The 26,279-nt window shown below is 41.5% G+C and overlaps 2 protein-coding genes across 3 annotated transcripts in view; one reads left to right on the top strand and one right to left on the bottom strand.

The window, feature by feature from the left end:
• Window positions 1-6,222, bottom strand: RpL24 (ribosomal protein L24). Its single transcript, XM_065437571.1, has 5 exons — window positions 6,149-6,222; window positions 5,965-6,040; window positions 5,282-5,529; window positions 1,642-1,699; window positions 1-133 (listed from the first exon to the last, which is right to left on the bottom strand). The coding sequence occupies exons 1-5, from the start codon at window positions 6,151-6,153 to the stop codon at window positions 56-58; spliced, it is 465 nt and encodes a 154-aa protein (XP_065293643.1). The 5' UTR covers window positions 6,154-6,222; the 3' UTR covers window positions 1-55.
• A 91-nt stretch (window positions 6,223-6,313) lies between these two features.
• The window catches only part of Cep97 (centrosomal protein 97kDa), a 148,919-nt gene continuing 128,953 nt past the window's right edge, over window positions 6,314-26,279 (top strand). Inside the window, exons 1-8 of one of the 2 annotated variants that reach the window (XM_065437570.2) lie at window positions 6,314-6,367; window positions 7,099-7,241; window positions 10,798-10,900; window positions 12,341-12,396; window positions 12,463-12,564; window positions 13,910-14,023; window positions 19,272-19,354; window positions 23,933-24,016. In XM_065437570.2, the coding sequence (XP_065293642.1) occupies window positions 6,355-6,367; window positions 7,099-7,241; window positions 10,798-10,900; window positions 12,341-12,396; window positions 12,463-12,564; window positions 13,910-14,023; window positions 19,272-19,354; window positions 23,933-24,016 (698 nt within the window). In that variant the 5' untranslated portion in view covers window positions 6,314-6,354. The other variant, XM_070539144.1, reaches the window with a different exon arrangement.

The following is a 26,279-nucleotide window of genomic DNA, read 5'->3' as shown; positions in this document are numbered from 1 at the left end:
TCAGTTGTTCTATAGACAAGTTTTTTTCTTCTTTTTAATACATGCCAATCCCTGTTTAGCGCTTGCCTCCAACCCTGGGTGCCTTCACCTGCACAGGCTTGGTAGCTTTCTGCTTCTGGGCGGCCTTCTGGAGCTGCAGCAAAACAATGAGGCACTCGTCAACCACCTTGGCAACCTTGCGTGCAGACCAACCGAATGCATCTATGGTGCCATTATTGCACTATAATAAGCACAAACTGCCATCCATTATAAATACAGAAGCCTATTGTTGAGTTGACCTCAACGGGACTGATAGAATTATCTAAGACTGACAACACTGGGGGGTTAGGTGCATACTTGCTGACCCAGTTTGAATTGTCCAGCGTGGGCCATTGTAAGTTCAATATAATGGAAGGCTTGGCTCAGAGAAATGTATAAGCACTGGCTGGGGCCCTTAGTTGGCATCAAATTAACCAAAAATTGAATGAAGAAAACCCTACAAGATTAGTGCTATATTAACTTCTAGAATACTTAATTAGATCAGTTTTCCTGTGATCATATGGTCTCCAAGCTGAAAGAATAGAGGGTGATGCCACATCAGAAGTTTAACATCGGCTTCCCATGATGTCATGGATTTTTGTGTGCAAAAAAGAGTGTACATGCACAACACTGCATTGATTATTTTCCCACCAAGAAAATGTGAACATTCATAAGTAGTACTCTGCTAATCACAGTTGATTGCGTGCTCCTCTGCAACGTCTCTAAAGAAAGCATGGACACTTTGAACAGACAGGTGTCATAGTTAAAGACTGGCTCTATCACCAATAAAGGAAGACATGAAAGGCTGCATTCTTTTGTGAATAAAAGAAAGTGCACCATGACATGAACTTTCGCCTACTGCTAACATATCTAAACTCGTTTAGTGCTCACAAGAGTGCGCATAGGAAGGATGCCGCCGTGCATGCATTTCTGTTGCTTTCTTTTTTTTAAACTTGCGAAAACTAATTGCCTCTGCTTGGCGATAAGATGAAGATTAGCGGAAGTTTGGCACACGTTTTGCTTTTTTGATGAGCACACCACACAGTTTTCTTGACTGCGCGCGCACCTACGCAGTTCGATTAAGCCATGGACGGAAATATTAATGTAAGGCGAGAGTTGCGAAATATTCTAGTGTGCGCATTTTCAAAGCCTTGAACTATTTCTATAACAATGCATCAAATTTCTCATTCTTATAAGTTTATTTCCTTTTTTATTGTTATTCATGAATGAAGAGTACATATATACTTATGCAAAATATCCTTTTCTCACTTTATGGTCACCCTAGAAAAATTATGGCAATTTTCTTTCAAAACAAGTCCCTAAGAAGAATTGAAATCTGCAATAAAAAAAAAATCGACCCTGGGCGGTCGCTTATGGCGAAAAAAATCAACCCTCCAAGAGTTAACCAGTGTCTTTCCATGCTGCTTGCCCTGTGCCTCTCCAACTCCTTTTAATACTATTGAATTCTGCAATAGTTACAGCACTACTGGGCACTGGTCTGACTTGATCACAGCCTTCTCAAGAGAAATCACCAGGGAAATTGTGAATGACACAAAAGAAAGCAGTTCCTATTGAAAACAGTTGTGGCCATCAGCAAGACATAAGACATGGACTAGTACTCACAGGTGTAGCAGTAGACTTCTTTTGTGCTTTCTGTGCCCTCTGCTTTTCCTTGGCCGCCCTGGAGTGAACAAAAGACAAGCACGCAAGTGATGAACTTGCAGCTGGGCTGCTCTTGTTAAAATTTGCATAAATGATGCATTAACCTTAAGTGGCCAAGACGAGTCTTATCCCCATGCTTATTAAACAGGCCTTGACTAGAATCTCTTCCTTTACTCCACACAGATGAGCACTGCAGTGCCCTTTACAATTGCGCGACACTCCTCAGCGAGTCCTATGACTAGCTTGAGAACCACAGTGTGGTTTTCCAGCAATTCCTTGGCATCTTTGTATGAACTCAAGCAATTCAATAATGTGTAGGAATTTTTTCCCCACCCCAAAAAATGTGTGAGGGATGAGCCTGAATCATCTTGCTGGTTAAGGCATACCACTGCTGACCTATGACAATGGTGGCCTCTGAGTCAACGAGAAGGGGTAAAAATGGAAATGAATTGCCATAAGATACGATTCCTGATGACAAATGGCCTCATTATGGCTTGAAATCCATAATTAGAAAAAAAGTTGGCTTCAACTTTTTTCTTCCTTGAATCATTCTGCTATGCACAGAGCTCAGAGATTCAAATGCACTAGTAGCACTAGCACTAGCATGGCTGCTAGTGCTCTTTGCACCAATAGTTTGCTGAAAGTGAAATGAAAGTGAGAGCCTTTGTGATGCACTTTGACTGTCTTTGGACCCCCAGTGATCATACAGCAGGCATTACCAAAACCTGGCTGGGAGCTTACCACTGTCATTGAAAAGTGTACAATCACTGCATTCTATCAATGCCATACCTATGAGGCAGAAACTTGTAATAAAGAAGCTTGAAAAGAGGTTAAAGAACCTGAAAAAAAAAAAGCGTGGAACGAAAAACTTAGGTGTAACGTTAAGAGACTGGAAGCAGTAGTGGGCCAGCCAGTTTAAGATTTGGAGCAATTTTTGGAGCATGAAAAAAGTTGTTCTGTAGCAGTTCTGGAGCAGCCACAACAGCATTTTGGAACAAATTCGGAGCAGAAAAAAATCTTTTTGGAACACTTGGAGTAGTACAGCAGTAATCTACAGCCATTTGGTGAAGCTTTCTATTACTGTATAATCAGCAAGTGCTGCTCACCAGTAAAGCAAGACACAAAGTCAACAGCGACCAATTAAGCTTGCCTTCCCACAAACGGTATACCATGCATGGTATGTTCCAAATATTCTTATTTTGGTAGGCAAGGACGAAATTTCGTAAATTAAATAAAATTTTGTAGGCTAACCAGACCAAAGACATGCGCCTGGGCGCAAGACAGACATAAGATTACAAATGAGCTTGAACAATTTGCACCGTCAGGCACAAGACAAAAAGTGATGGCAAATCTCTTATGTGCGTTTCAAATGACAGGTGTGATTATGCTTTACTGCACCAGACAAAATGTGTATTACACCCAACACCAATGCTAGAAGCTCACCAAGACTATGCGTCTCTGAAAGGCACCAAGATTAGATGCCTTCATACTATGTGTCACAAAGATGGCAATGGCGGTGGTGGACAATGTTCGTCCCATCCCATACACTCACTTTCGTTGTGAGGCGGTTTGTCGGCTTCCTGTGTGTCGTGTGTCCTCTGTGATTAGATGCGAGTCGATTCGGTGTAATACCATAACTTTTGTCGCCTATCCCCGGCCGACCTTTTAACACACTGCCTTTTACTACTCCGAAGGGCTTAAATCACCACAGGCACGTCCCGACATACCTCTGAAGGTTTGCCAGTACAATTATTAGGCATATCGGCGCTTGTAATGTGACAGGAGACTTCTGGTGCACGCGTGTACAGTTAAGGAATACACAGTGCCCCGTGACTATTGCCTCTTCCCACGTTTGGCGTGCTTCACCGCAATACTTCACATATGCTTCACCACGTAACATTGCTGTATTGAAGCGAAGCTGACTTCTGGAACAAGCATTATGCAACCTATTTTGCTTTCCGAGCTTCGAAGCCATTGGCGAGGATTATAAAGGCGGATTGGCGCCATTACTAACAGCAGCAAATTGTTTTAATGAAAGGCACCAATCAACAAGAAGCTTGGTATCGAATGTCGGAGTAGCTAGGCCCAGCGTCGCCACAGTGGTGGCTACGGCTGCCAGTGGATCTGGTGTGAGAATGCCTGTGTGAGGCAGCAAGGTAATCAAAACGGCGGTGGCAGTGGCTTTGATAACTAGTGGACCTTTGGAGTTACACAATGGGTGCCAAGGGAAGCGCAGTTGAGGAAGGCAGAAAACTAGGTGGGGTGGTGTAATTAGCTAGTGCAAGAGAGGGCTAAGTGGATATCGCTGGAAGAGGCCTTCGTCCTGCAGTGGACATAAAAATAGGCTGATGATAACTGGGCACTTACCAACGGTGCAAAGAGCATCGACTGTCATGCACTCTGGGCATTGCGTTTCAATCACTGAGCACAAGATACCAACACAGTTGATGGATGTCGTTGGCCTATGCCAGCGGCCAGAATGCTCATCGCTTCAATGAGGAATTATAAATTGTGGGGTTTTACATGCCAAAACCACTTTCTGATTATTAGGCACGCCGTAGTGGAGGAATCCGGAAATTTCGACCACCTGGGGTTCTTTAACATGCACCTAAATCTAAGTACACGGGTGTTTTCGCATTTCGCCCCCATCGAAATGCAGCCGCCATGGCCGGGATTCAATCCTGCAACCTCATGCTCAGCTGCCCAACACCATAGTTCAATGAGAAATTGTGCACAATGTTAAGTCACATAGAAATGAGAAATTATTACCAAACACAAGCAGCTGAGAATATGGCACTTCGAAACGTGCCCACTGCACAACCACGTTTCAAACACATTCGTATTTGCTAGTTAATACAAATGTAGAGTGATATGCAATGTCCAATATTCAGCAACATTCTATAAGATTACTGGTGCTTACATTAGGAAAAAAAGAAAAGAAACTCTGCAGCTTTATTTTCACTTTGCCTCCATTTATCTACCTTTAAAACAACAGGGACAAGATATGTGTTCCCTCCTATGAAAGAGCATACATGGCACAGAAAGATGCAACTTGGACAACAATTACATTCACAGACTTCTAACAGCAGAAAGTGTACAGCTTATGAATGCTGCTGGCATAACTACAGCTAAACATGAAGCTCTACTTCTTGGGCAAAATTTTAGCGCAAGTGATGTTCTTGTGTGAACGTTTCACATCTTGAAGCAAGTGTAGATTTCAAAATTGCACAGCTACTACAACAATATTTGCCTTTCTTTCCTGTTCTGTAGTCACATGATACACGAACTGTTATAACTCACGACACTGACATTACTATTGTTGGTCCAGACAGCAATTATGCCAGTTCCTTATTTTCTGTTCGCAAAGACCATGTTTCCGATCATTCACATTGAGCGTTGGCGCCTTCACTGGACGCCGTCTACCTAACGAATGCGAAAAGACGAAACATGCGTGCAGGCACGTGCCCTGTCGGCTTCAGTTTTCAAGCCTGACTTGTTGAGCATATTGACAGGGCGGGCAAAACGAAAGTAATGATGGGCTGAGAGCAAGGCCCAGTCCTCCTGACCAGACGAACTTTGAAGGTTTACGTCTGGAACTCACCGGATGGCCTGCTCGCGCTGCGCCTTGCGCACTTCGGGCTTCATGTTCCGCCGAGCCATGATGTCGTTAAGGCTGGCGCCGACGATAGCACGCTGAAACTTCGCCGTGCGCTTGGTGCGCCGCTTCGTCGTCTCCTCCTCGATGCCCTTCTTGTGCTTGCGCCGGTAGAGCACAGTCCACGTCACCTTACGCGGGTTCCGCTTCATCATGTGCGACGCCTCGCATTTGGCGTTCAGGAAGTGAAACGTCTGGAACAGGCAAAAAGAGGGAAAGTCACGAGAAATCCAATACAGCATAATTCACCACAGCAGCACGTCGTTTGGCGCTCGTGTGAGCGCCTTACAAATGGTCTTGCGAGAGAGCGGTGGATTGACTGCTTAAAGATACCCAAAGAACTAAAACGGTTCTGCACCTACGTATTCAAAAACCAGTACAGACAATACCGACGGCTTCCAGAAAAAAAAAAAATACAAAGCTGATCGCATGCGCTCACAGTACATCACTAATGCTGCGCGAAGCTGTCGCTTCACGATTGCACACCAATCAACTTGGCGACAAATTCAAGCGGGTTATAATTGTGTCGCGGTGAGAAACCAACGTAAATAAATAGCCAAATCTAACGTAAGTGCACCATTTACGCAGTATTTGAACGACCAACTAAAGCATGCCAGCGCTCTACTCACTTTGCCATCGGTCTTGACCATCCGCTTCCCATGGCCAGGGTAAATTTTATACCCGCTGAACGAGCACAATCCGATCCTGAAACGCAAGAAGGCATTCTAATTAGCCGTAATAAATTAATCACCTACTGCGATGGGCTGTCAATTATAAATATTTCAAGGATTGAAAAACGTTCCTATTACTCACTTCATCTTCGCTGCCTTGCGGGAACTCAAAAGAACAGTATCGCAGAAACGTTATCCAAACAATAAATTAATTTAAAAATAACAAATCAAAAATAACATAGCATATAATACAAAACAATTTATTAAATTATTTATTTGCAACTTTATAAATTATTGTTTTCTAAGGAACTGATTTTGCGCGGACCAGTTTTTGGCGGAAGTTTCAAAATGGCGGAAAATGGTATGAAGTTTTGAGATTTCTGTGACGTTTTTGTTTCGTTTTGCTGTTTTGTACTTGTATTGGTTCCCCGTGACCCTTTGCCATGGTGTACGAATGCTGCGGGCGTCGAAAAACGTCGCTTTAGAGTTGGCAAATTGGCTGCCGTCGATTCTGTGCGGAATTGAAGCACACTGCGAGCTGTATCGATCGGTCCAACGAGCTCGCAAGTGGCCGTCGTTAGCTCTATCGCCACGCTTACTCATTCATTGTGGCACACATTGTCTATTAAACCGACGGGAATATAATCGTACGACATCTCTGCGCCGTAATATAAATGAATACACATGTTTTCCTTCTTGAAAATTCAGCAATATTGCAGTAAAGGCGACTCAGAGCCTGCAGTGCCTTTCAGCGTTGTCGTATCGCTTCGGTAACGCACACATGCTCTGCCGCATCATGTGCTTACGCACGTGCGCACAGATGTACAACCGAACACATGTAATTGTTTCGCGCCGCTTTGGCTGCGTTAATGCATCTTCAAGACTAGTCAGCTTTCCTAAACAGCTCCGAAACGCACTTTCTGCCAGTTTCGCACAGCACTAAAACGTAGTGGTACGGTTTCTAGCGTCACAGTAGCGTTATTAAACGGCTCGTTGCCTTTGGTAGCTGCGACCTAGAAGCCGACGTGGCTATGCCATATCTTTGACGATGGGTAGCAAGATTATTTTACAAGCGGGTCGTGAATGTTTCAGACGATCCGCACGTTTTGGACATGTCCAATCGAGGTCTCAAAAAACTCGAAAAAAGGGATGGCGTCGGTATCGAAAAGGTATTTCTGGACCACAACGAGCTTTCCAAGTTGGATAACATTGACTGCTTCCTTGACGTCCAAAAAGTAAGTATGCTCTTACGTTTGATTTGGTGGGAGGCCGCTCGCGGGAAACGGCGCACGCAGGTTCTTCGAGAAGGTTAAAAACAGCGCGAAAGAGAGAAGATAGCGACGTATTTGTTGGCTTTTTAATTTATTTATTTATTCACCTCCCCCGCTCTGTTCTTATCTTGTGCGATACCCTTGACGTATGTGATTACGGTTTGCTTGTTGGCCTGCTGGTTGTGCCCTGGTGCTTTTGGTGTAGGCCAAATTGAGTACCCGTAAAATAGTACTTGTATGCTAATACAAGCAAACGGACAGACTTCTGTTACGTCTTGCATTAGACATTTACAAATCTGTATTTGTCACATGTTGCATCAGAAGGTCGTTATTTTTGCTATTCAGGACCCATAGCAGCTGCATAAAAAATGGAGTTTTTTAGTAGATTTGATGTGACGCTTCAGCCCTTTTGAACTGCATTGTTCAGGCATGAGTGTCAATGCATAGTGGATTACAGATCTTTGCAAGTCAACATACAGCATTGTGTCTTGTTCCATTATGTTTCTGTTGTTACCTTTATAATGCCGTTGTATTCTCCAGTTAACCTTAATAGTAACCGAAGAAGCCAGCAATCATCGCCACATAGAATATGACAAGCTATGTATGTTTAGTTTCTTGTGCATTATAAGTGTAAATTATTTGCCATTTTTTAATTCGCAACAGCCTTAAGCAGGCATGTAGAAAAAGACAAATACAGGGTCCAAACACTGCTCTTTTAGCTGCCCCCTCTATCGTTACCAATATTACTTGGGCCATCTGCCACTGTGCAGTTCTGACATGCTAGAACACTCAAATGTAGGTTATGCATTTCATTCTATCCAAAACTGCTTGTTTCCGACACCTATTGCTGTCTGAGTACCATTGTCTACATCTTCTTTCAGTTGGTTTGCAGTTCCATTCTCGTTGCTATTGTAGTATGCCTTGTATCTTGTGCATCTTACATCAATGACATTTCTTGTATGACCACTGTTCTTTCTTACGATATGTATTGGCCACATACGACACATTCGTGTTACTCATAGTATAATACGATGTTCCTTGCGCATATGTATATTTTTTGTTATCATTTGCTCTGTACAGTTTTTCCCTTTTACTTCTTGTTTTGCATCTTGTGTCGTTATTTGATACTTGTTCCTATACTATTTATGCTGTTTTCTGTCCCCCTTACTCAATGCTCTTCTGGGCCCTGTAAGGTATTTTGAACAAATAAATAAATGCCCAGTTGGAGTGGCAGACGGTGATAGTGACATAGGGAAATGTCCGAGGAAATGTGAATGTCTGTCCCACATATATTTGTAGACGAGTGTGAGGGTCCTCCCCATATATGTATATCTGTTAACAAGATAGGCTGTGGACACTTTGCAGGCTGAGCAGTGGCAAAGACTGCATCCGCTCTGGCAGAGTACATGATGCAGACCTGCCAGACTTTATGAATTTATCGCAGTGTGACTGATTTTCGAAGTTAGTTTTAAATTGTCATAATGATAGCAAAAATTTTGCTATCTTTTGTTTGGGTCCGGATCAAGTCAAAGCTGGTTTCAAAAGGATACAAATGCAGTCGCTTACTGATTTTTCAGAGTCACACCTTTCTTGACCTGCTCAATTATTTGGATCTACCTACAGCACCACCATCTCCATAAAAATTATCTATAATGGCAAACAAAGTTTCACCTGCCATTACATTAATATTTTATTAAGATCTTCATTACTATTTCTGCTTTTCAGTGCCGCATATCATTCCAGATGTGGATACAGAGCGCAGTAACTTTTCATAGTGTCGAAACAGAACAAAGCTTGTGATCTTTTAATGAATAGTCAACATAGAAAGCAATAGAAAACTTTTTATTACTTTTTTACTACATTTTAGTACTTTTTGGCTTCTACTGCGGTATTCCTGACATGTTAATAGTGGAGTGCAAATATTCAGAGGTTCAAATATAAATAGAATAGTATTTGCTATTTTATTCAAAAATTCACTATTTGAAGTTGTCAAATATTCATTTCTGTTCTAACATAAGGGATCACAACACTTATTGGAGCCTACAGGGAGAAATACAGATGCAAGCGGTGATTTTTCCAAATGATTCCACTGCAGGGAAGCTGCCGTTGCTGCACAGAGGCACCCATTGCTGAACAAACAAACAGAGTAGCTATCTCCTGTTCGATGATTTCCAGTCATTCAATAAGGAAGTGTTGCCTTTTGGAAGCTAATTTATTTTCTCAATTTAGGCAATGCACTCTATTAGTTCGACTTTCCCGCCATATTGGGTTTCCTTTAGTATGCTGTGCGATGCAGTAGTATTACACTTTGCTACTTCAAGAAATACTGCATTCTACATGCATCTGGGGACAGTCTGTACCACTGTTCCATTACTGTCGGTATCATGGTGCTCTAGATATCATCATCTTTCAGTTGTTTCTCATTTACAAGCTCCGCAGTTGATCGGACAATACTGTTCAGAATGGCATTACATGAATCAAATCATGCAAATAAGCCTATTTGTGTTCTTTAACAAACGGACTTCACCATACCTCTATATTTCACTTCGTTTTGAAATCAGAAAATATTTGTTATTTGATTTGATGTGGAAATTTTGTTATTCGAATGTTAAGTGGCCCTGCACCAGGTTTGGGCATTGCGAAAGACATGTGCAGCACATAGATTGAGCGTTGGTAGTTGTGCCTGCAAATTATGAATCAGCTGCACAGTATGAAAACAGCTAATGTTTCAAACAAAAGCCTGCAAACCCTTCCTTTCAACGGAGCCTCACTTCTAGCCAGAGAGCCAACAGGTGACATGCACAGATGCCTTTACGTAAGACATGTGGCCTGCAACAGCACAGATTATGACCCATACCTGGTAAATCATCCAATGAAAAATGCGCAGTACCGCCACTGGAAGTGCATCATGCAACAATAAAGGAAGAGAATTAAAAAGGAAAGGAGGCAGGGCTTATGATGTACATCGGACGTGGTCCCTCAATTATAGTATGGGTGAATGCACAAAAGGAATGCTGCTTGCGGATGCCGGTCGAGGCAAAGGGACAAAGTGTCTGTTTTGGCAGTGAAGCTCACCTCTTGGCATCATGGCATGATGACATTTTATTTCTATCTATCTCCTCTGTAATTAACTAATCTGAAAAGTTCATGCGGTAAAACACTCCCTGAGCGGTGCTCTACAACTTCCAGTGTTTGCCTAAAATTTGTGATGGGGCCTAATGAGGTGCCGGTGCCCTTTAAGGTTGGCAGGTCTGATGGTGTATTCCATACTGTGTGCAAGCTCTCCTCTTCCTCCTCAGTAGCTTGACTCTCACGTTGGCTCAGTGGAATACAATTGAATGGGAAGAATGACTGCCATTACTTGTCCTGGATCCAAGATATCAATATGCGACTTCTAGTCCTGTGTGGCCATTGTACCAATTGTTGTTCAGTGTTTGCTGCTTCTGTGTGGTCAGGCTTATGTTACATGATGGGCGTGTTTCTCGGTGGTGGGCTCTAAGTAATGAAGCTACCATTACAGCTCTCTGCCAGCCACAACCAGATCACACGAATGTACTCGCTGGCCAGGCTATCGCAGCTCTCAAGCATTGATCTTTCGAACAATCTCATTATCTGCATTGAAGGTGAGCATTTTGTCACTTAATCATGCTACTTGGCTCTTAAAATGCACATTAATTTTTTTGCTGTGGAGTTTTTAAATTCAATACTGTTTTTTGTCAATCTTGCAGCATCAAGGTTCTCTCTTATTGCACTCTCTCAAGCACAGTGTAAAACCACCAGCTAACGTGGTTACCTGCATCACAAATAATTTTTGGATTTTGCTGTCAGATATTTGATTGTGTTCTTATCTCTCCTTATAATTATATATAGATTTTTTTCTTGCAGACTGCATTTCATTTTGGCTATGCTAGCCTCTTGTTTAAATTTCAGTTACATCTAGCATAATCTGGCATCTTAAATTTATGTCAGACATCTGAGCACTCTTCTAATAGTGCTTGGCCTTTAATTTGGTTCTTTTCAGCTCTTGTGCCAGCTTGAACATAGTGGCTACGTTCCCCAAAAATTGTAGCCCCTAAAATATTTGGCTGCAATTATGGTGGTAAAAATGAAGAAACATAAGCATTTTTTAGGGCATCTTACCAAGCATCTTTTTCTTTGTTAGACGTGCATTTTAACCTAGTTTGGAGGCTACTGATAGTCGCATGTCTGACTGCCAATTCTTTATTGAAAGAAACCTAGTTCATGCAGTGGTAGCATTCTCTTCAATTTGCATGTCAATTTCAGCTGCCAGGTATGTTGTTAGCTTGTATATTTGCTATTACTATGATGCTTAAACAGCAATTGTTGCAAATTATTATCATGCAGACAACCACCTGGTATCAGAATTATTGCATAATGTGATCGCATGCCTCTGTCATTCGTATTCTCTGTTGTTTCTTACACATATCACTTTTAGAATTCAGAAACTGATGTGTAGTCTTTTTAACTTGAATGCGTAGCTAACTGGTTTGTTGTGCACTTCAATGACTGTCCATGGCTATCATTAGCCTCTGAATCCTCGAGAAACGTACTCCTGACCAAACAGCAAACCTCTGAATAGAATTTGCTCAAAAATGCTTGTTTCGTTTTCATTCTTCATAATTGCAGCGAAACATTTGCAGTGAGGCACAAATGCCGTAAACAACCAAATGAACAGGATAAGCACTAATAGAAGAGTGCTCAGAGGTCTGACATTAAGGTAACATACGTTTGCATGTCAGACCTGGACATAGAAGTAGTCACTCTGTGTTTGCATTTGTGAAGCCTAGGTCAGCCATGTATTCAGTTTGTCATCTTATTAAGTGAACAGTGCAATGGCAAACAGCATGAAGACCACCTCCACGCTGTTCACCGAGTAAGATGAACCACCAGCTAGCCCATTTAGCCACCTTGCTAATTTGTTCAGGCAGAGTTCCTTCAACAAAATTTTCATTTCACCATGGGAACATATAGCATATAATTAGCCTTATGATGAATCAATGTTTGTATTAAGACATAGCCTTGCCTTGTTATTGTGTGCGCAGCGCTCAAGGATCTTAAGTACCTGGTCTCAGTAAATCTCTCGAACAACAGGATAAAGGTGAGTGTGCTCTGGTGGCTGTCCGTCAGCTGGCAAAGGTGCTGATCTGTCTGCTGTGTCATGCAGAGTCTTCAAAGCATCCAGTACTCTACTACCCTTGTGTACTTGGACCTGTCCGGGAACTTGATACCTTCACTGATTGACCTCACATCATTGACTCGATTAAAAGTAAGTCGTCCTTTAGATGCAAGAAAGGAAAGGGTGTAGAATGACACTTTATTTGAATTGAGTGGAATGGAATGAATGAGCATTTCTGGAGAACAGAAAAAATTGGAGAGTTTTGCTTTGTTTCTATAGGAACGGTGTTAAACACAGTATACAGAGTGAATGTGCAAAATAATCTTAATTGATTCAATAAACTAGCCTTGCACTTCGGTGCTTGTGCAGTCATTTTTGTGCTAATTAACTCACCCAGGTTTTCTTGTGTGTTTCCTGTGATGGATAAAAAGACACATTTCTGTCAGCACCACAAATACATGAGCTCCTCTGATTACTCACCAATTCCTTCAAGTTTTCTCTTCTCCCAGGAACACTCGACATATGTGATGGTGCTGAGTAGGTGACCATTCGAAATAGTGAATCCATGAAGAGCACTACCGGAGGACTTCTTGCACTTGAATATTTGCGGGATAACATGTATTGTGTACAAACACACTACAGGAACAGAAAAATTTAGTTCTGGTACCTCTGCCAACTGTGACTACTAGTTTATGTGTTTTCACAATAGTTGAATATAAATGCGGGCTTGTTATGTGGCCCATATCAGCCTATGATGTGAGCACTTTTGCAAATTTTTCATGTTGTGTGCTTTGACTGGAAATTTCATTGATTGGTTATTGTGGCCCCAAGGCGCACGCTGCCAGTGAGGAGCACTGCAGGTGTGAAGATTGACATTAGTTTTGATCACTTGGGGTTCTTTAACTTCCAGTGAAATTTCAGCGAACAGGGACTTCTTTTCATTTTGCTTTGTCAGAAAGCAGCTGCTGCAACTGGAAGTTGAAGCCCTGGCCTGAGCAGTGAAATTAAACAGACACTGAAGTGCTGTGGTGGGTTGCGCAAATGACATTGTGTCTAAATATGGGCACAAGTGCATTTTAACAAGTGTATGCAAGCTTGTATTTCAGACTAAATATGAATGATTAATGGCACTTCATTAGCCACACGCATCGCACCTGTGTGCTCAGACCCAATTATTCTAGCCAGCTGGCTTGCTGAGGCTTTTGAGGCAAAGGATTGAAGTGAAACACCTTTGTTGGGTTGTTGCCAAATTCTAGCCATCACACGCTGGGCATGCGCCTCGTAAGCTGCTGTTTCTCATCTTCTTCTGTCTATTTTAGTAATGTGGCCATCTTAGCTCTGACCCTTGGTGCTGGACTTCCTAAAGCTCTGTTTTGACACTGATGGCAGTTACCATTGCTGTAGTACAAGCCCAAGACCTTGTTTCTTGCCGTGCTGATGTATAGCTGGAGAAAGCAGGGCAATGTCTCAAACATTATTTTCTTGTTTTATGCAGACACTCCTCTTGAAGAGAAACGAGATTACGACACTGCAAAAGGCACAAGCGTACCTTCCAAGTGGACTCTGCGTCTTCTCAGTTGCAGAGAACAAAATTACTGACCTCACAGAGGTATGTCCTTTTCTGAGCATTTTTTTTTTTTTCGCCTACCTATTGAGCCAACTGCTCCAGTTCTAGTGACTGGCTTAAGCTTGCTGCTCTTGCAAGTCAAAGTATGAGCAGCAACTATATGAAGGCTTTACCAACCTACCTAAGTTTGCACCCTGTCTGCTCTGGTCTGTGGACTCAGGTTTTTGTACAAAACATGAAGCAATTTGCTTGAACTAACAGTTAGTTGACATGGTAGGTACATATCTTTGGACGCAAGGCCACTAAGATCTATCAGGGATGCTCACTCCATATATCTTGCGGGCGCATCTTATCATGTAAATTGTGTGAACAAACTAACGCATGGCTATGTGTTAGATAAACAAGAACATAAGCAATATGTGCTTGAAGTAATCTACTGAATTGCCATGACTTTTTGCAGTGGTCCTTTAAAGGATCTGTGCATTGTTCTTCAAGACCTCCTAATCTGTAGCACAATAGAAAGACTATTATTTGAAGTGTCAGAATGTGCAGTTCTTTGGAATGCGAGTAGAAATTTTTAAAACATAATTTTTCTTCCTGCGCAGTCTCTTCTTCTTAGAACTGTGTAAGAACACCTGCAACACTGATTACTGAACACGATGACAATGCCATGCCAGTAGCAGTGAGAAACTAGAAGTGCATGAGGTTTCGGCAGGAATAGTTGCATTGTGTCAAACACTGACATTATGACCATAATAGCTGCCCACAGCACTTAATCAGTTGTACGAGTCATTAGTTCTTTTTTTCATTACTAGTCACCTAAAATCTCAAGTGTTTTTTCTACAGGCACAGTCTGTGTAGGCAGTGTCTTTCAGTTGGCGCTGCTGCCGAAATTCAAGGCTTTTGCTTGACAGTTTACTAGGTGCATTATGGTAAGGTGTGCCTAAACATGCAATGCAATGATGGCGGCACACCCTAAAAGCACAAAGCATTTTTGACATCCTGAATATGACAGCTGAATATGACAGAATATGCTCGCACCGCACTCACAACACGACTTGCGCTGATTCGTGTCACTATGTCAAAAGAGTCCATTGATGCACCACTCCGTTTGTCTGCACAAAGGCAGTGCCACTTTTCAACGTGCGCTAACTGAAAATCAGAATTTAAAAAAATTGTATGACACTAATAAATGTTAGCAGAAGCACATAAAATACATGTAGCAGTACACAATATGGTCTCTACTGCTTAACTGTCAAGCGACACTACGTGCCTATTTTGCACCACTTTCAGAGCAAAATTTAAAATAAAATTCCTTGTTGATGGAATAAAAGCTTGCTCATTTCCGTCAATGTGACACAGAATCTTCTCATTCCCACCACAATGCAGACATGTTCTGAATGTTAGACAGTGCCTATAAAGAAGATATGCTTGGCTTTCTTGATACCACATTGTGGCTTCATTTAATTCTAACATACCACAGATAGCTCTTTGTTTATTTTCTTTCCAAAGGGACCATTGGGAACCACAGCGCTGTACACTCATGACCATTGGGGTAGCCGGGGGGGAGTGCCTAACCCCCCGCCCTTCCCCCTTTCCCACAGAACAGAAAATTTCAGGAGGTGGGCTCCCAAAGAGCGACATGGATGAAAGAGAAAGCTTGAATGTGGAAGCAAGGCGAGGGCTAGTGCCGGTCGTCCAAAGGAGGAGGGGGTTGCCATGAGGGTGATCCCCTCTCCCATGCACAGAACATTGTGGCCCCACTCATGTCACGCCTCTACCTCATTCCGGATCGGGCTGATTATAACTGCTGAGGGTTCATCAATGTTAAAAATACCACACATAGATAAAGATGGAATAAGCACGTGCATAAAACTTGTTGTTGAATAGATAATTTCTGGTACTTGACCAAATCGTCGACTTCACTGTGCAGAAGAAAAGCATTCTTAAAATATTGGGACTTGCTTGTCTAATAATAAGCACCCCCCCTCTTCTTTTTTTCTTTCCCTTATTTCTGATTTTCATTATGTTAAGAAACTTGAGAAGAGCTTGCTATTAGGCTAGTTTGTACACACTGATAAGTCTGAAAACAGGGCAAAAAATGGGACAGGAAAGAAATACCTACAGAACACTGATTTGTGCACGACAAAATATATGAAAGATGGGGGTGCTGGGCCAGGGAAGCTAACAAACCACCATAACAAACAGGTGGGAGGACAAATAGGTCAATACTGTAGCCTCGAAGTCCACACAGAAGCAGAAATATAGAAATGTTTAAGGCCACCGCGCTGTTCAACAACCTGGTGAATGTTGAAAAGCACGACAGTGACTAACAGAAAATAATTTTGAGAAGGGGAGTGGGGTTATGAATATGAGGAGGTGGGGGGGGGGGGGCGTATACAAGGCATCAAGAACGAAGTTGGGGGATAATTATGGACATAGGGAGAGCGTTTTGTCACTGCCTGGTCGCTCAACACCAGGCGGCCATGGCCATTCGCCTAAATGAGGAACACCTATCCCGTCATAATGCGGGCTGCTTGTTGCAGAGAGGCTATCCTAACTAAACATCTCGGCAATTTTCAGAATAGACGTATGTCGGGAGACATGATGCTTTCATAGCTTTCAGAGCTACTGACCCTTATTTTACTCCGAACTACGGATGCCATAATTTTTACAAAGGCTTCTAAACAAAGAGCAGACCTGCTTTGTACTGTTCCTCATCAGTTCCCGAGTGTGATCAAACAATAGTATGTGTCATGTGATGACTACAATACTATGATCGCAAGTTACTTCCAAACATCTCTTCAAACATGTCGTACAGAAGGTCACTGAAAGTGAGTAAAACTTGCATCATATGATACTACGGAAGGTCTAGCATAAAGATTCGTTCCTGTATTTTTAAATCTAGATTAATATATCATGTCCAAAAGGCTGAAAGCGTGATTGAGTGACACACAAACACACACAGGTAAGTTGGACCAAGATTTTGAAAAAACCTATGCATTCTTCAGAATAGAAATGTGTTAATGTTGTTAGCGTTTATCTAAACTTACAGCACCATTTTTTTGATCATGTATCTTTTTGTAATTAGCCGAGATAAATTAATTATCTTTTTAAATATAGCTTGAAACATTCAGGCGTCAGTAGGAAAGCTGCCGAGGTATACCGAAATTGGCAATATGGGGGAATACCTAATGCAAGAACAATTGTGAGCAGTTACTTGGGACTCAAAGGAACAGTTAGCTTCAAGAAGACTCGGCACATAAAGGGGACCATCTGTGAGGCTGAAGGAGACATTTTGGTTTTCTTGACTGCAAACCCTCATTCCAGCGTGCGTGATGTGAGTGGTGAGGTCGGCATTTCAATGTCTTCAGTATCAAGAGTTCTTAGGAAGGCTGAAATGCATCCGTATCACCTCCAACAGCATCAAAAGCTGCAAGAAAGAGACTTTCAATGGCGGCTTGGTTTCTCAAAGTGGATCCATGTGAACAGTGACGAAATACCGGATTTTGTTGACAAAGTGCTCTGGACAGGTGAGGCAACCTTCTCCAGAAGTTCTCAAGTCAACATCCATAATGCGCATTACTGGAGCGATACAAACCCGCATTGGGTGGTCATTGGGTGGTCAATGGTCATTCAGTGTGTGGAGCGGTAACTTTGACGGAAGAATAATTGGCCCCATATATTTTGACCACATGCCCACTGCTCAGTGGTATGTGAACGACATCTTGGAAGGCCCAGTCGAAGATTTTCGCTGTGATCTTCCTCTTGCGTTTTTAAAGTGAACTTGGTATCAGCACAACGGTGCACCAGCTCACAGCAGCAGCCTTGCCCGAGCCTGGCTTGCGAAGCCTTCAAACGCCAGTGGGTCGGGCGGCATAGACCAGTGGCATGGCCTGCAAGGTCACCGGACTTGACACCTCTTGACTTCTTGTGGGGACATGTGAAAGACCGAGCGTACCGCAAACCTACAACTAGACCGGAAGCGCTAAACGCAGAGATTGCTGAGACCTGCAGCGAGATACCGTCTTGCGTCATCAAAAAAGCTACATCGGACGTGCTGAAAAGGTGCCAATACTACAATATGGCAGAGGGCGACTTGTTTGAAAACATTCTTTGGACAGACATCACAGCGAATAAATATCTACAACCGTTATCCATGAAAATAGCCATCTGTGTGAAACTTTTGTGTGACGTGGAAAAGGCACATAAGTAATATGAGATTACAAATTCTCTGCCGACAAGGAATGGACAGGAAGCTAAAAAGCAACCTTCCATGTCAGTTTACTGTTCTTCCTTTTGTGACAACCAGCGTAATTCACACGGCGTTATCAAGCTTGTATAACGCATGTTTGCTTGTCGGGGTCTTGCTTCCAAATTCGAACTCATGAGCTTGTCATTTTTCCTCGCATGCATTTTGCTAGCGTGAGAGTGCAATTCTCACCGCAGAAACGGCAGCTGTGCTGTATTTCAACTGCCGCCCAAACCCACTGACGTTTATCTCGGAACCAAGCACAACACGAAGCTCTGTCATGGGCAGCACAAAAGGCGCGACACGAGTGACGTTCTTACAAAGCACGGTTGAGAGGGCTGTAATTGTGGCACATTCGGGCACACACAGAATGCTGTCACGTGGTATTTTTAAAACTCCGTGGGCTTTCGTTTTTTCCAAATAAAGACGGCCACACCAAGTCTATCTCGTTGGAAATGCCTGGGTTGGGCAATATTTTTGGAGCTCCACAACTTTCCTGTTGACAGCTGAACATTTCAAGCTATATTTAAAAAGTTAATTAGCTTATCTCGGCTAATTACTCAAAAGAAGACGAGCAAAAAAATGGTACTACATCCACGGGATTTCTGTTCTGAAAGAACGCATAGGTTTTTTCGAAATCTTGGTCCAAGTTAGCTGGGACACCCTGCTATATATATAGCAGGGTGTGTGTGTGTGTGCGTGTGTGCGTGCATGTGTGTGTGTGTGTGTGTAGAGAGAGAGAGAGAGAAGTGAAGTGAAGGATGGGCGAGAGTGGTAGTTGCCAGTGAAAGACAGACACACCCCACCCCCAAAATGAATTTCTGGCTATGCCACTGTTCATGACCATTATACATGTTGCGTGACTTTGCCCAGTGATATTGATAGTAGCCACATGTTCTGTGCTTTTGTCCCTGTTCCTTGTGGCATGACATAAATATCATTAACTCCATCTACGAAGTATTTTAAATCATGATAAGAGCCGGTTATAGTAAGAGTGCTGACAGTGACAGTCCACCTGCTTTTCTTCATGCTATGCAGGTATCCTTCCTTTCCCACCTCTCTTCTTTGGAGAGCTTCTCTATCGGTGGAAACCCGTGTGTCAACATGACCGGAGGCATTGTGTATCCTTGCAGGCTCCTCTCTTACCTATTTTGTATGTTTCCTTGCTGGGAAATTTATTTAATTACACCTTAAACTGGTTGATCCTCATTTCAGGAAACTTCATAGGGAATTCAACTTGGTAATGAGAACGGCAAACAAAGATACAACACATGATGTATACAGGGTGCTCCATTGTAGGGTAAAATCCGATAATTCCCCGTTTTTTGCACACTGAAAAAGTTTAATGAAAATCTGGTAACAGTTCCGCCTCAAAGTTTCACCCTTTTGTAAAGGGTCACAATAAATGCAGGTGTTACAAAACTACTGAACGCTGCTTTCCTTGTTTAAGGCAGTGGCCAGTATCATCATCATCATCATTATTATTAAATGTTTCCTTCTTGCTTAACACTCAAGCAAAAACCGGTATATATATTATATGCAGCACCTGCTGGCCTTGAGTAAGTGAAAGTTTGTTGCCTTTTTAGTAGCCATGTTTACATGAGTGCGATGGTGCATCACACCTCCCATGCATCACGTACGTGGGCATTTTCCAACATTTCCAACAGGTCTAGAATGGGCACAGAAATACTGAAAATGCAAATGACAATGCACGTCAACAAGGCCTTGTAAGATAAGAAAAAGCATTGCACCCCTTACAAAGCATACGCATTTGCACTTTCTTTCCTTTGATAAAAAAGTGCCGAGAACAAAGTAAAGAAGGCTTCGCCAAGCAAATCTCTGTTTGTTTTTTTTTTTTTGCTATGTGGTTACATTAAAAAGTGCAATGCCTGCCAATGTCGGTTTGTACAGGTAAGTTTGTCACAGGACTTCTGAGTGAACTCTTTGTCATTATATGTTTCTGCGAGTGATTTCGCTTGCTTAAATAGAATGTTTGTGTCCAAAAGGAGACAATTGCATTTGTGAATCATTTGTGATAGTTACCTGAAAAATCTCAAGCTTCGAGCTTGATGACAACAAAAGCCCTGATTTCCGCCCGATTTTCGTCTTAAAAGATGAACGCCAGATTCTCACCCCTGAATTTTAGAAAACACAAAACCTGACAACGAAGGGCCCTGATATACCCTATGTTAAATTGTAACTGTTCTTAGTTTCAGTCCACCTTTACCTTCTCGACCTTGGTGTTATGCCTACATTTTGTTTTTGACATTTTAAGGTAAATAAAAGAAAATGCATATATGTCTGTGATCTCAGAAAGACAGAAAAAGCATTTCATCATTGCTCTGCTGGGCCACACGCGACAGCTGCACATAGCTGCGTGGCGTTCGAGATACCAGCTGCCTTACAAGGCAACACTTCTGGGCAAGAGAAATGCGTTGCACTCTGCGCACCTCCCAGTTCTAGCCACCCTGGCAGAGTCTTGCCCCGCTTGCCACCTCCTCCTGCGTAGCTTCTAGCACATTAGTGCAGAGGAAAGGAGAGAGAAAGCTGCTCATTGGTGTGATAACTATGTCTAACTCTGCTTATATTTTAAGGCTTTGAAAAATTATTGTGGCAGCAGATTTGTGACATGAGCTCGTTTAATAGTGTGACCATGCTACGGTTACTTAGAAAAATATTTCGGGGCCCCTTCAAAGATCATTCCTATTACTATGTGCTGGTCACTAAAATGGAAAAAGCTTGTATTAATAGTAGCTTATGATGGCAGCACTTCAGTCCTTCCTTGAAGTGTTTTACACATGGAGGAACACCAGAAATGCTAAAATATAGAAAACTAGTTATGCAGGAAACATTATCTGGATGTGAGGATGTTAACAAGGAAATGTATATGTATGTTTAGAGGTGCTTACTGACAGCTACTTTAAGTGATCGGGAAGCAAGTGATCTTATGTACATAATGGTTCTGGCTGCCTGTGCTAAATGCATGACCTTGCTTTTGTAGAAGCATGCCAGCTTTGCGTAAGTACTTGCACTTTGTGTTCCTGAAACAGAATGCACAAAAATATGCAGTTGATTCAGCATGCAGTACATAGTGTACTGTTTTAGAATTGATTCCTTAGTTGTAACACCATCTCTGTCTCACTGGCTCATGAGAACACATTTGCTGATGTGGCTAAGCTTGATCAGTGTGATGTTGTGTTGAGGTCACTGAGGCCATGTTCCTGCACTGCAAGGTCTTTTAACCCCTTATTGCATGGTTCATCATATATGATACGCATAGAACAACCTTTTCTAACTTGATAGAATGAAAACTGAATAAATCAATGCATATTTACCTGTAATCTGTGTCATCTCCAAGCAATGAAAACAGCTGTAGCTCTGTAAATAATTTTCAAGCAATTTTTTTCTCAAAAAAATGGATGCCTGCAGCTTGTGACACAATGCACAAAAAGTTAATAAATAAACAGGTTATTTTCCAAATTATTACACTTGAAAGCAGCACCAAGAAAAGAGCAGGGAGTTTGTTTGCATGATTTTTAACAAGAAAGACATTCTGGTTGTTCTGTGAGGCAGACATTAATTGCTGTATCATATAATTTAAAGCATGTACTTACAGGTTGTTTTCTGATGATATCAGAGATTCGTTGTTTTGAGAAAACAAATTGTATGGCAAAATATTCTGTTTTTGCAGGTTGTACTGTTGATTAGCATCATTATTGGCATAAATATGTCAGAAAATGAAAATTCCAGCTGCTTTTAGGATAAACATTTTATGGAGTCAGCCTTATTGTTAGCGCTAAAGACAAGAGCATCAAGACAGAAGTCTTGGAAGAAGAGGAAGAAGGTACTTTTTGTCTTGTGTCAAGCCGCTAAAGCCTATGCAAACAAAAACCTATATAGAAAGAAGCACACCAAGGTATCCGGCTTATGTATTTAAGCTATGATCTAATCAATCGAAGATGATAAATTTTTAATGAGGTTGTGATAACTCGGGCTGCGAGAAATATACTCCACTCATTACAGCAAAGCTTCAAGTTATTTTTCAATGGAAGTGATATTTTACGAATGCTTTCTCTGATTCCAATAGCTTTCTGTGTGGTTGTAAATTATATCCATAACTGCATGGTGCAATCCACACAATCCACACTGCATATCCAGATCGCCTCAAACACATCTCGCTGATTAAATAACCACTTAAGTTTTGCGCGCATGTACGGTACGACACATGCTTTTAACTTTTCCGCACTCCCTATGGCCATTCACTTGTGGAACAATCTGCCTGATCACATTGCTTCCGAGTCAGATCAAGAAAAATTTTGTCATCTCCCCTACACCAGCATTTTTCATAATAGCACTTACAAATCACTTTATCTTGTTTCTTACACTTGGCAATGTGCTTCGAACTTCTTGTTATGTTTTTATTTTTATTGATGCATTGCTATCTCGCTCTTATGAATTGCTATTTTATGCTGCGTCACGTGTTCACTTGTATGCCTTGTATATATTATTGCTTTCTTGCATCTTTTTCCCGAAATATCCCTTCAAGAATTGTACTCCCTGATCTGTTCATTTTTCCTGTATTTTACTTTGTAGTATTAGTGCCTTACGTTAAGTTTTACTCGTGTTATTTTCTCAAGTGTACCTTTGTGGCCTTTAATTACTTCAGTTTTTTCTTTTTCATGTTTAGATCTTGGTAGTAATGCTGATGAGCCCTGCATTGAGGCATATTTTTGGTATTAGACTTCAGAAGGCTGCTTACTCAGTTTTTTTTGCCTTGATTTTGTAACCCCCCTTACACAATGCCCCGATAGGGCCTGTAAGATATTTTAAATAAATAAATAAATAAATAAATAAATAAATAAATAAATAAATAAATAAATAAATAAATAAATAAATAAATAAATAAATAAATAAATATGTTTCGCGACATTTTCTGCTCAGAAAATCTCAACCATGTGGCTTCTTATAAAACTGAAGTTTTTTACTTTTTTTATAATTGACCCTTTGTGCGCACCTCTTGTGGGACACATACACATTTTATTAGTATGATAGATGCATGCACAAGCCACAACAAACACTGAACAGTGTTAAACCAAGAAGCAGCACATTGCTCTTGTGCTAACAGTGGATTTTGCAGCGCATTTGATGTTGCTAATTTTGCCTGGTATAGAAACTTGTCTGGCTAAACCAGCACAATGCATGCGCCACTCTAGTGTCCTTTGACTGTCAGAAGAGTTGCGAGAATGGCTTTGGAGATGGACAAGGGAAACTTTTTCACAAACAACATTTTTCGTAAAATTTGATGCAACTTTAGTAATATTGTAATACGAACCCAAATTTTCTTCAGGCAACTGAGGCGGGTGTTGTCATCAGAGCTCAAACATAATACATCATACTCAAACATAAAAGAATAAATGTAGTTTCTTTGTAGGCTTTGGGCTTGGTTGAAGCTGTGATGTAGGCAAAACACAGTGAAGCTGTTTTCTTCAGCTTTTTTATTCATTTGTTTAGCCTGGTGTGTGTGCTTACGTGGTTGTGTTTTTCTCTTTCTACTTCAAATCATGCTCATTCAGAGAAACTCCTATTGAAATCGCTCTGGTTAAAGATGTGAATAAAAGTGTGTCGAGATTTTAAACATGAGTGTTTAGCAAACCACTTGAGGTAAGAAGAGGTTAAGACCCTTAATCAGTTTCACACAGTGGTTTTGACTACCGGCCCTACGTCATCAACTGGTGTCTCGGTCTCAGAGTCCTGGATGACTTCGTTGTCACACAAAGGGAAAGGTGAGCAATGCCATATTTTTTTGCATCACCATTCAGGCATTCCGCACCACACAATTTTATCTTAAAATTTGCACGTTTCTCATGATGTGCTTGGTTAAACATGACCACTTATGCCCCTATATGTCGCTAAGTGCAGACATTAATTTATTTGTGAAAGTTCTCGTAATTCGATGGTTATGTTGTTTTTTTGTAGTACAATTTTCTTCACCGGGCCGCAAGGTAAGCCTTCTTGCAGAGCACAAGCTTTGTTTTAGGAAAAAACTTTATACGGTAGAAAAAAAATTGTTAGAGAAACTAAGGAAACACCACTGAATAAAATGAGTAAAATTGGTTCACAGGATCTGAAGACATTATGGGTGGTCAACATAAGTTTCAATCATGCCGGAATGGTTTCCTTAACTCCCCATTAGAAGTAATTTTCCTTCCTCTAAACTAACACAAGAGAACTAACAACAAAATAGAATAACAGACATGCTTTACTGAGATGGTTAGTTTTGAATTTAGTTTTTAATTAGCTTTCGGTAGAGAGAGAATAAATGGCAGCTCGAGGTATATTTGAGAAAGTGGATAAGGGAGATCAATACAGAAGCTTCACATGCAAAGCTACATTGTAAAGTGGGTTAAGTGTCTCTTTTAAGGTTAGCCTGTGGCCACACCCAGAGCTTGAAAGAGCTCAAGCCTTAACCCTGTACTTTTCTCAGTGTGTCTTCAGTCCTTCACATCCCACTTGAGATGACGTGCAATTTGAGTCACCCTCCTTATGCATGCATTGCCTTTCACTTGTAGAAGTGATAGGGAGTGGCCAGAGTCATTGTTTTGCCATTGTCACTAACATAAGGTGATGACGCCGTTTTTCATGAAGTCTCTGCTCTGGCCTTGGTTAAAAGCACTCATGCCTCGGGTGGCATTTTTGCATACATGTGTATACATTTAAATTGTGAGTGAATGTTAAACTAGAATTGAAATATGTGAAGGCTGCAAGCACTTTCTAGTATGAGATGTAGCCTGTATGATAGGCATACTGGCAAAGAAGATGTACTATACATTGCCTTTTGCTGGCACCAAATAAACACAATTGTGAGTGTGGCACCTGTCTTGCTGGTGCATTTTTTTCTTTACCCCAAATTTTGTTCAGTGTGTCTTTAAACACAGTGATAGCTGCAAGTCTTACCTAACCTAACCTAACTTAGCCATTTCTGAGTTGTACATTGTAAATTAAACCATGCTGCTTATTTCTTTTTCTGCATTTACAGAAGGATGGTGTCCTTAGTGTTTGGGATGCTTTCTTACCCGAGTCTGAAAGTATTCTTGGGTGGCACTTTTGTGGTCATTCCAAATATAAGATCAACTAGTTACAACAATCAGATTTTCCTTTCCATGAGTGATTGTTATAAGTAGTGAACAGTATACACGCAGCTGAGACTTCAGAGTGAAATATGCTTGCTCCAGGACAGTGGAGTGGCATTTTCTCTGCTCAAGACACATAAATATGGTCGAACATTGTTATAATGAATTGTCATATAGCACGAAAATACCTTCATGCTATCTGACGTTCATTATGAGCATACATGCTGATATCAAAAGTAAATGTAAGTGTGCCTCTGACAGGCCAGCAAAGGGTCTCCTCTTGATTTTGACAGCCCGTTGGTGTCTTGTCACCAATACATGACCGGGGAACAATGCTAACTTACACGCGTGCTTACAGACACAAAGGAACTTCATGCTGGCTTGCCGGCTGCAGGCCATCCAAGCTATTGGCCAAAAGTGGTATGCATGCCCAGGATGTGCAATTTCAAGCTGCTCTTGCCGAGTATTTGGCACTCTTGCTGCTAGAAGACATATCTTGAGCTGCGAGTGAACAAATATTTGTTTTGCTGTAGCCAATATATAGTTCAGACCTTGCATTTTCGGCTTCATTGTAACAGTGACATGCTTATTGAATTACAGCATGGTCGACCAATTTTTACATTTACTTCATTAAACCTGACAATTCATTATTACTGTGTTTGTTATGTTGAAGTTCCATTGCAAAATGTGTTCGCATCATAAAGCCTCCTTAGTGTATTTTTGCACATAAAACAAGCACAGTGTAGAAGATGAGCAAGCAAAAAAGATAGATGAACACAGCTCTAACACAGCAGTGCTGTATTTGCCTTTCTTCCTCATGCTATCTTTGTTTTCCATGCTGTGCTTATATTGTACCTTGAATAACCAACTCACCTAAGATTCTCTCTTTGTCAACATGGAAGTTCTCAAGAAATCT

Source organism: Dermacentor albipictus, chromosome 5, assembly GCF_038994185.2.
Source record: "Dermacentor albipictus isolate Rhodes 1998 colony chromosome 5, USDA_Dalb.pri_finalv2, whole genome shotgun sequence".
Lineage (NCBI taxonomy): Eukaryota > Metazoa > Arthropoda > Arachnida > Ixodida > Ixodidae > Dermacentor > Dermacentor albipictus.
The sequence above is the reverse complement of the archived record's forward strand: the minus strand, read 5'-3'. Positions and strand labels throughout refer to the sequence as shown.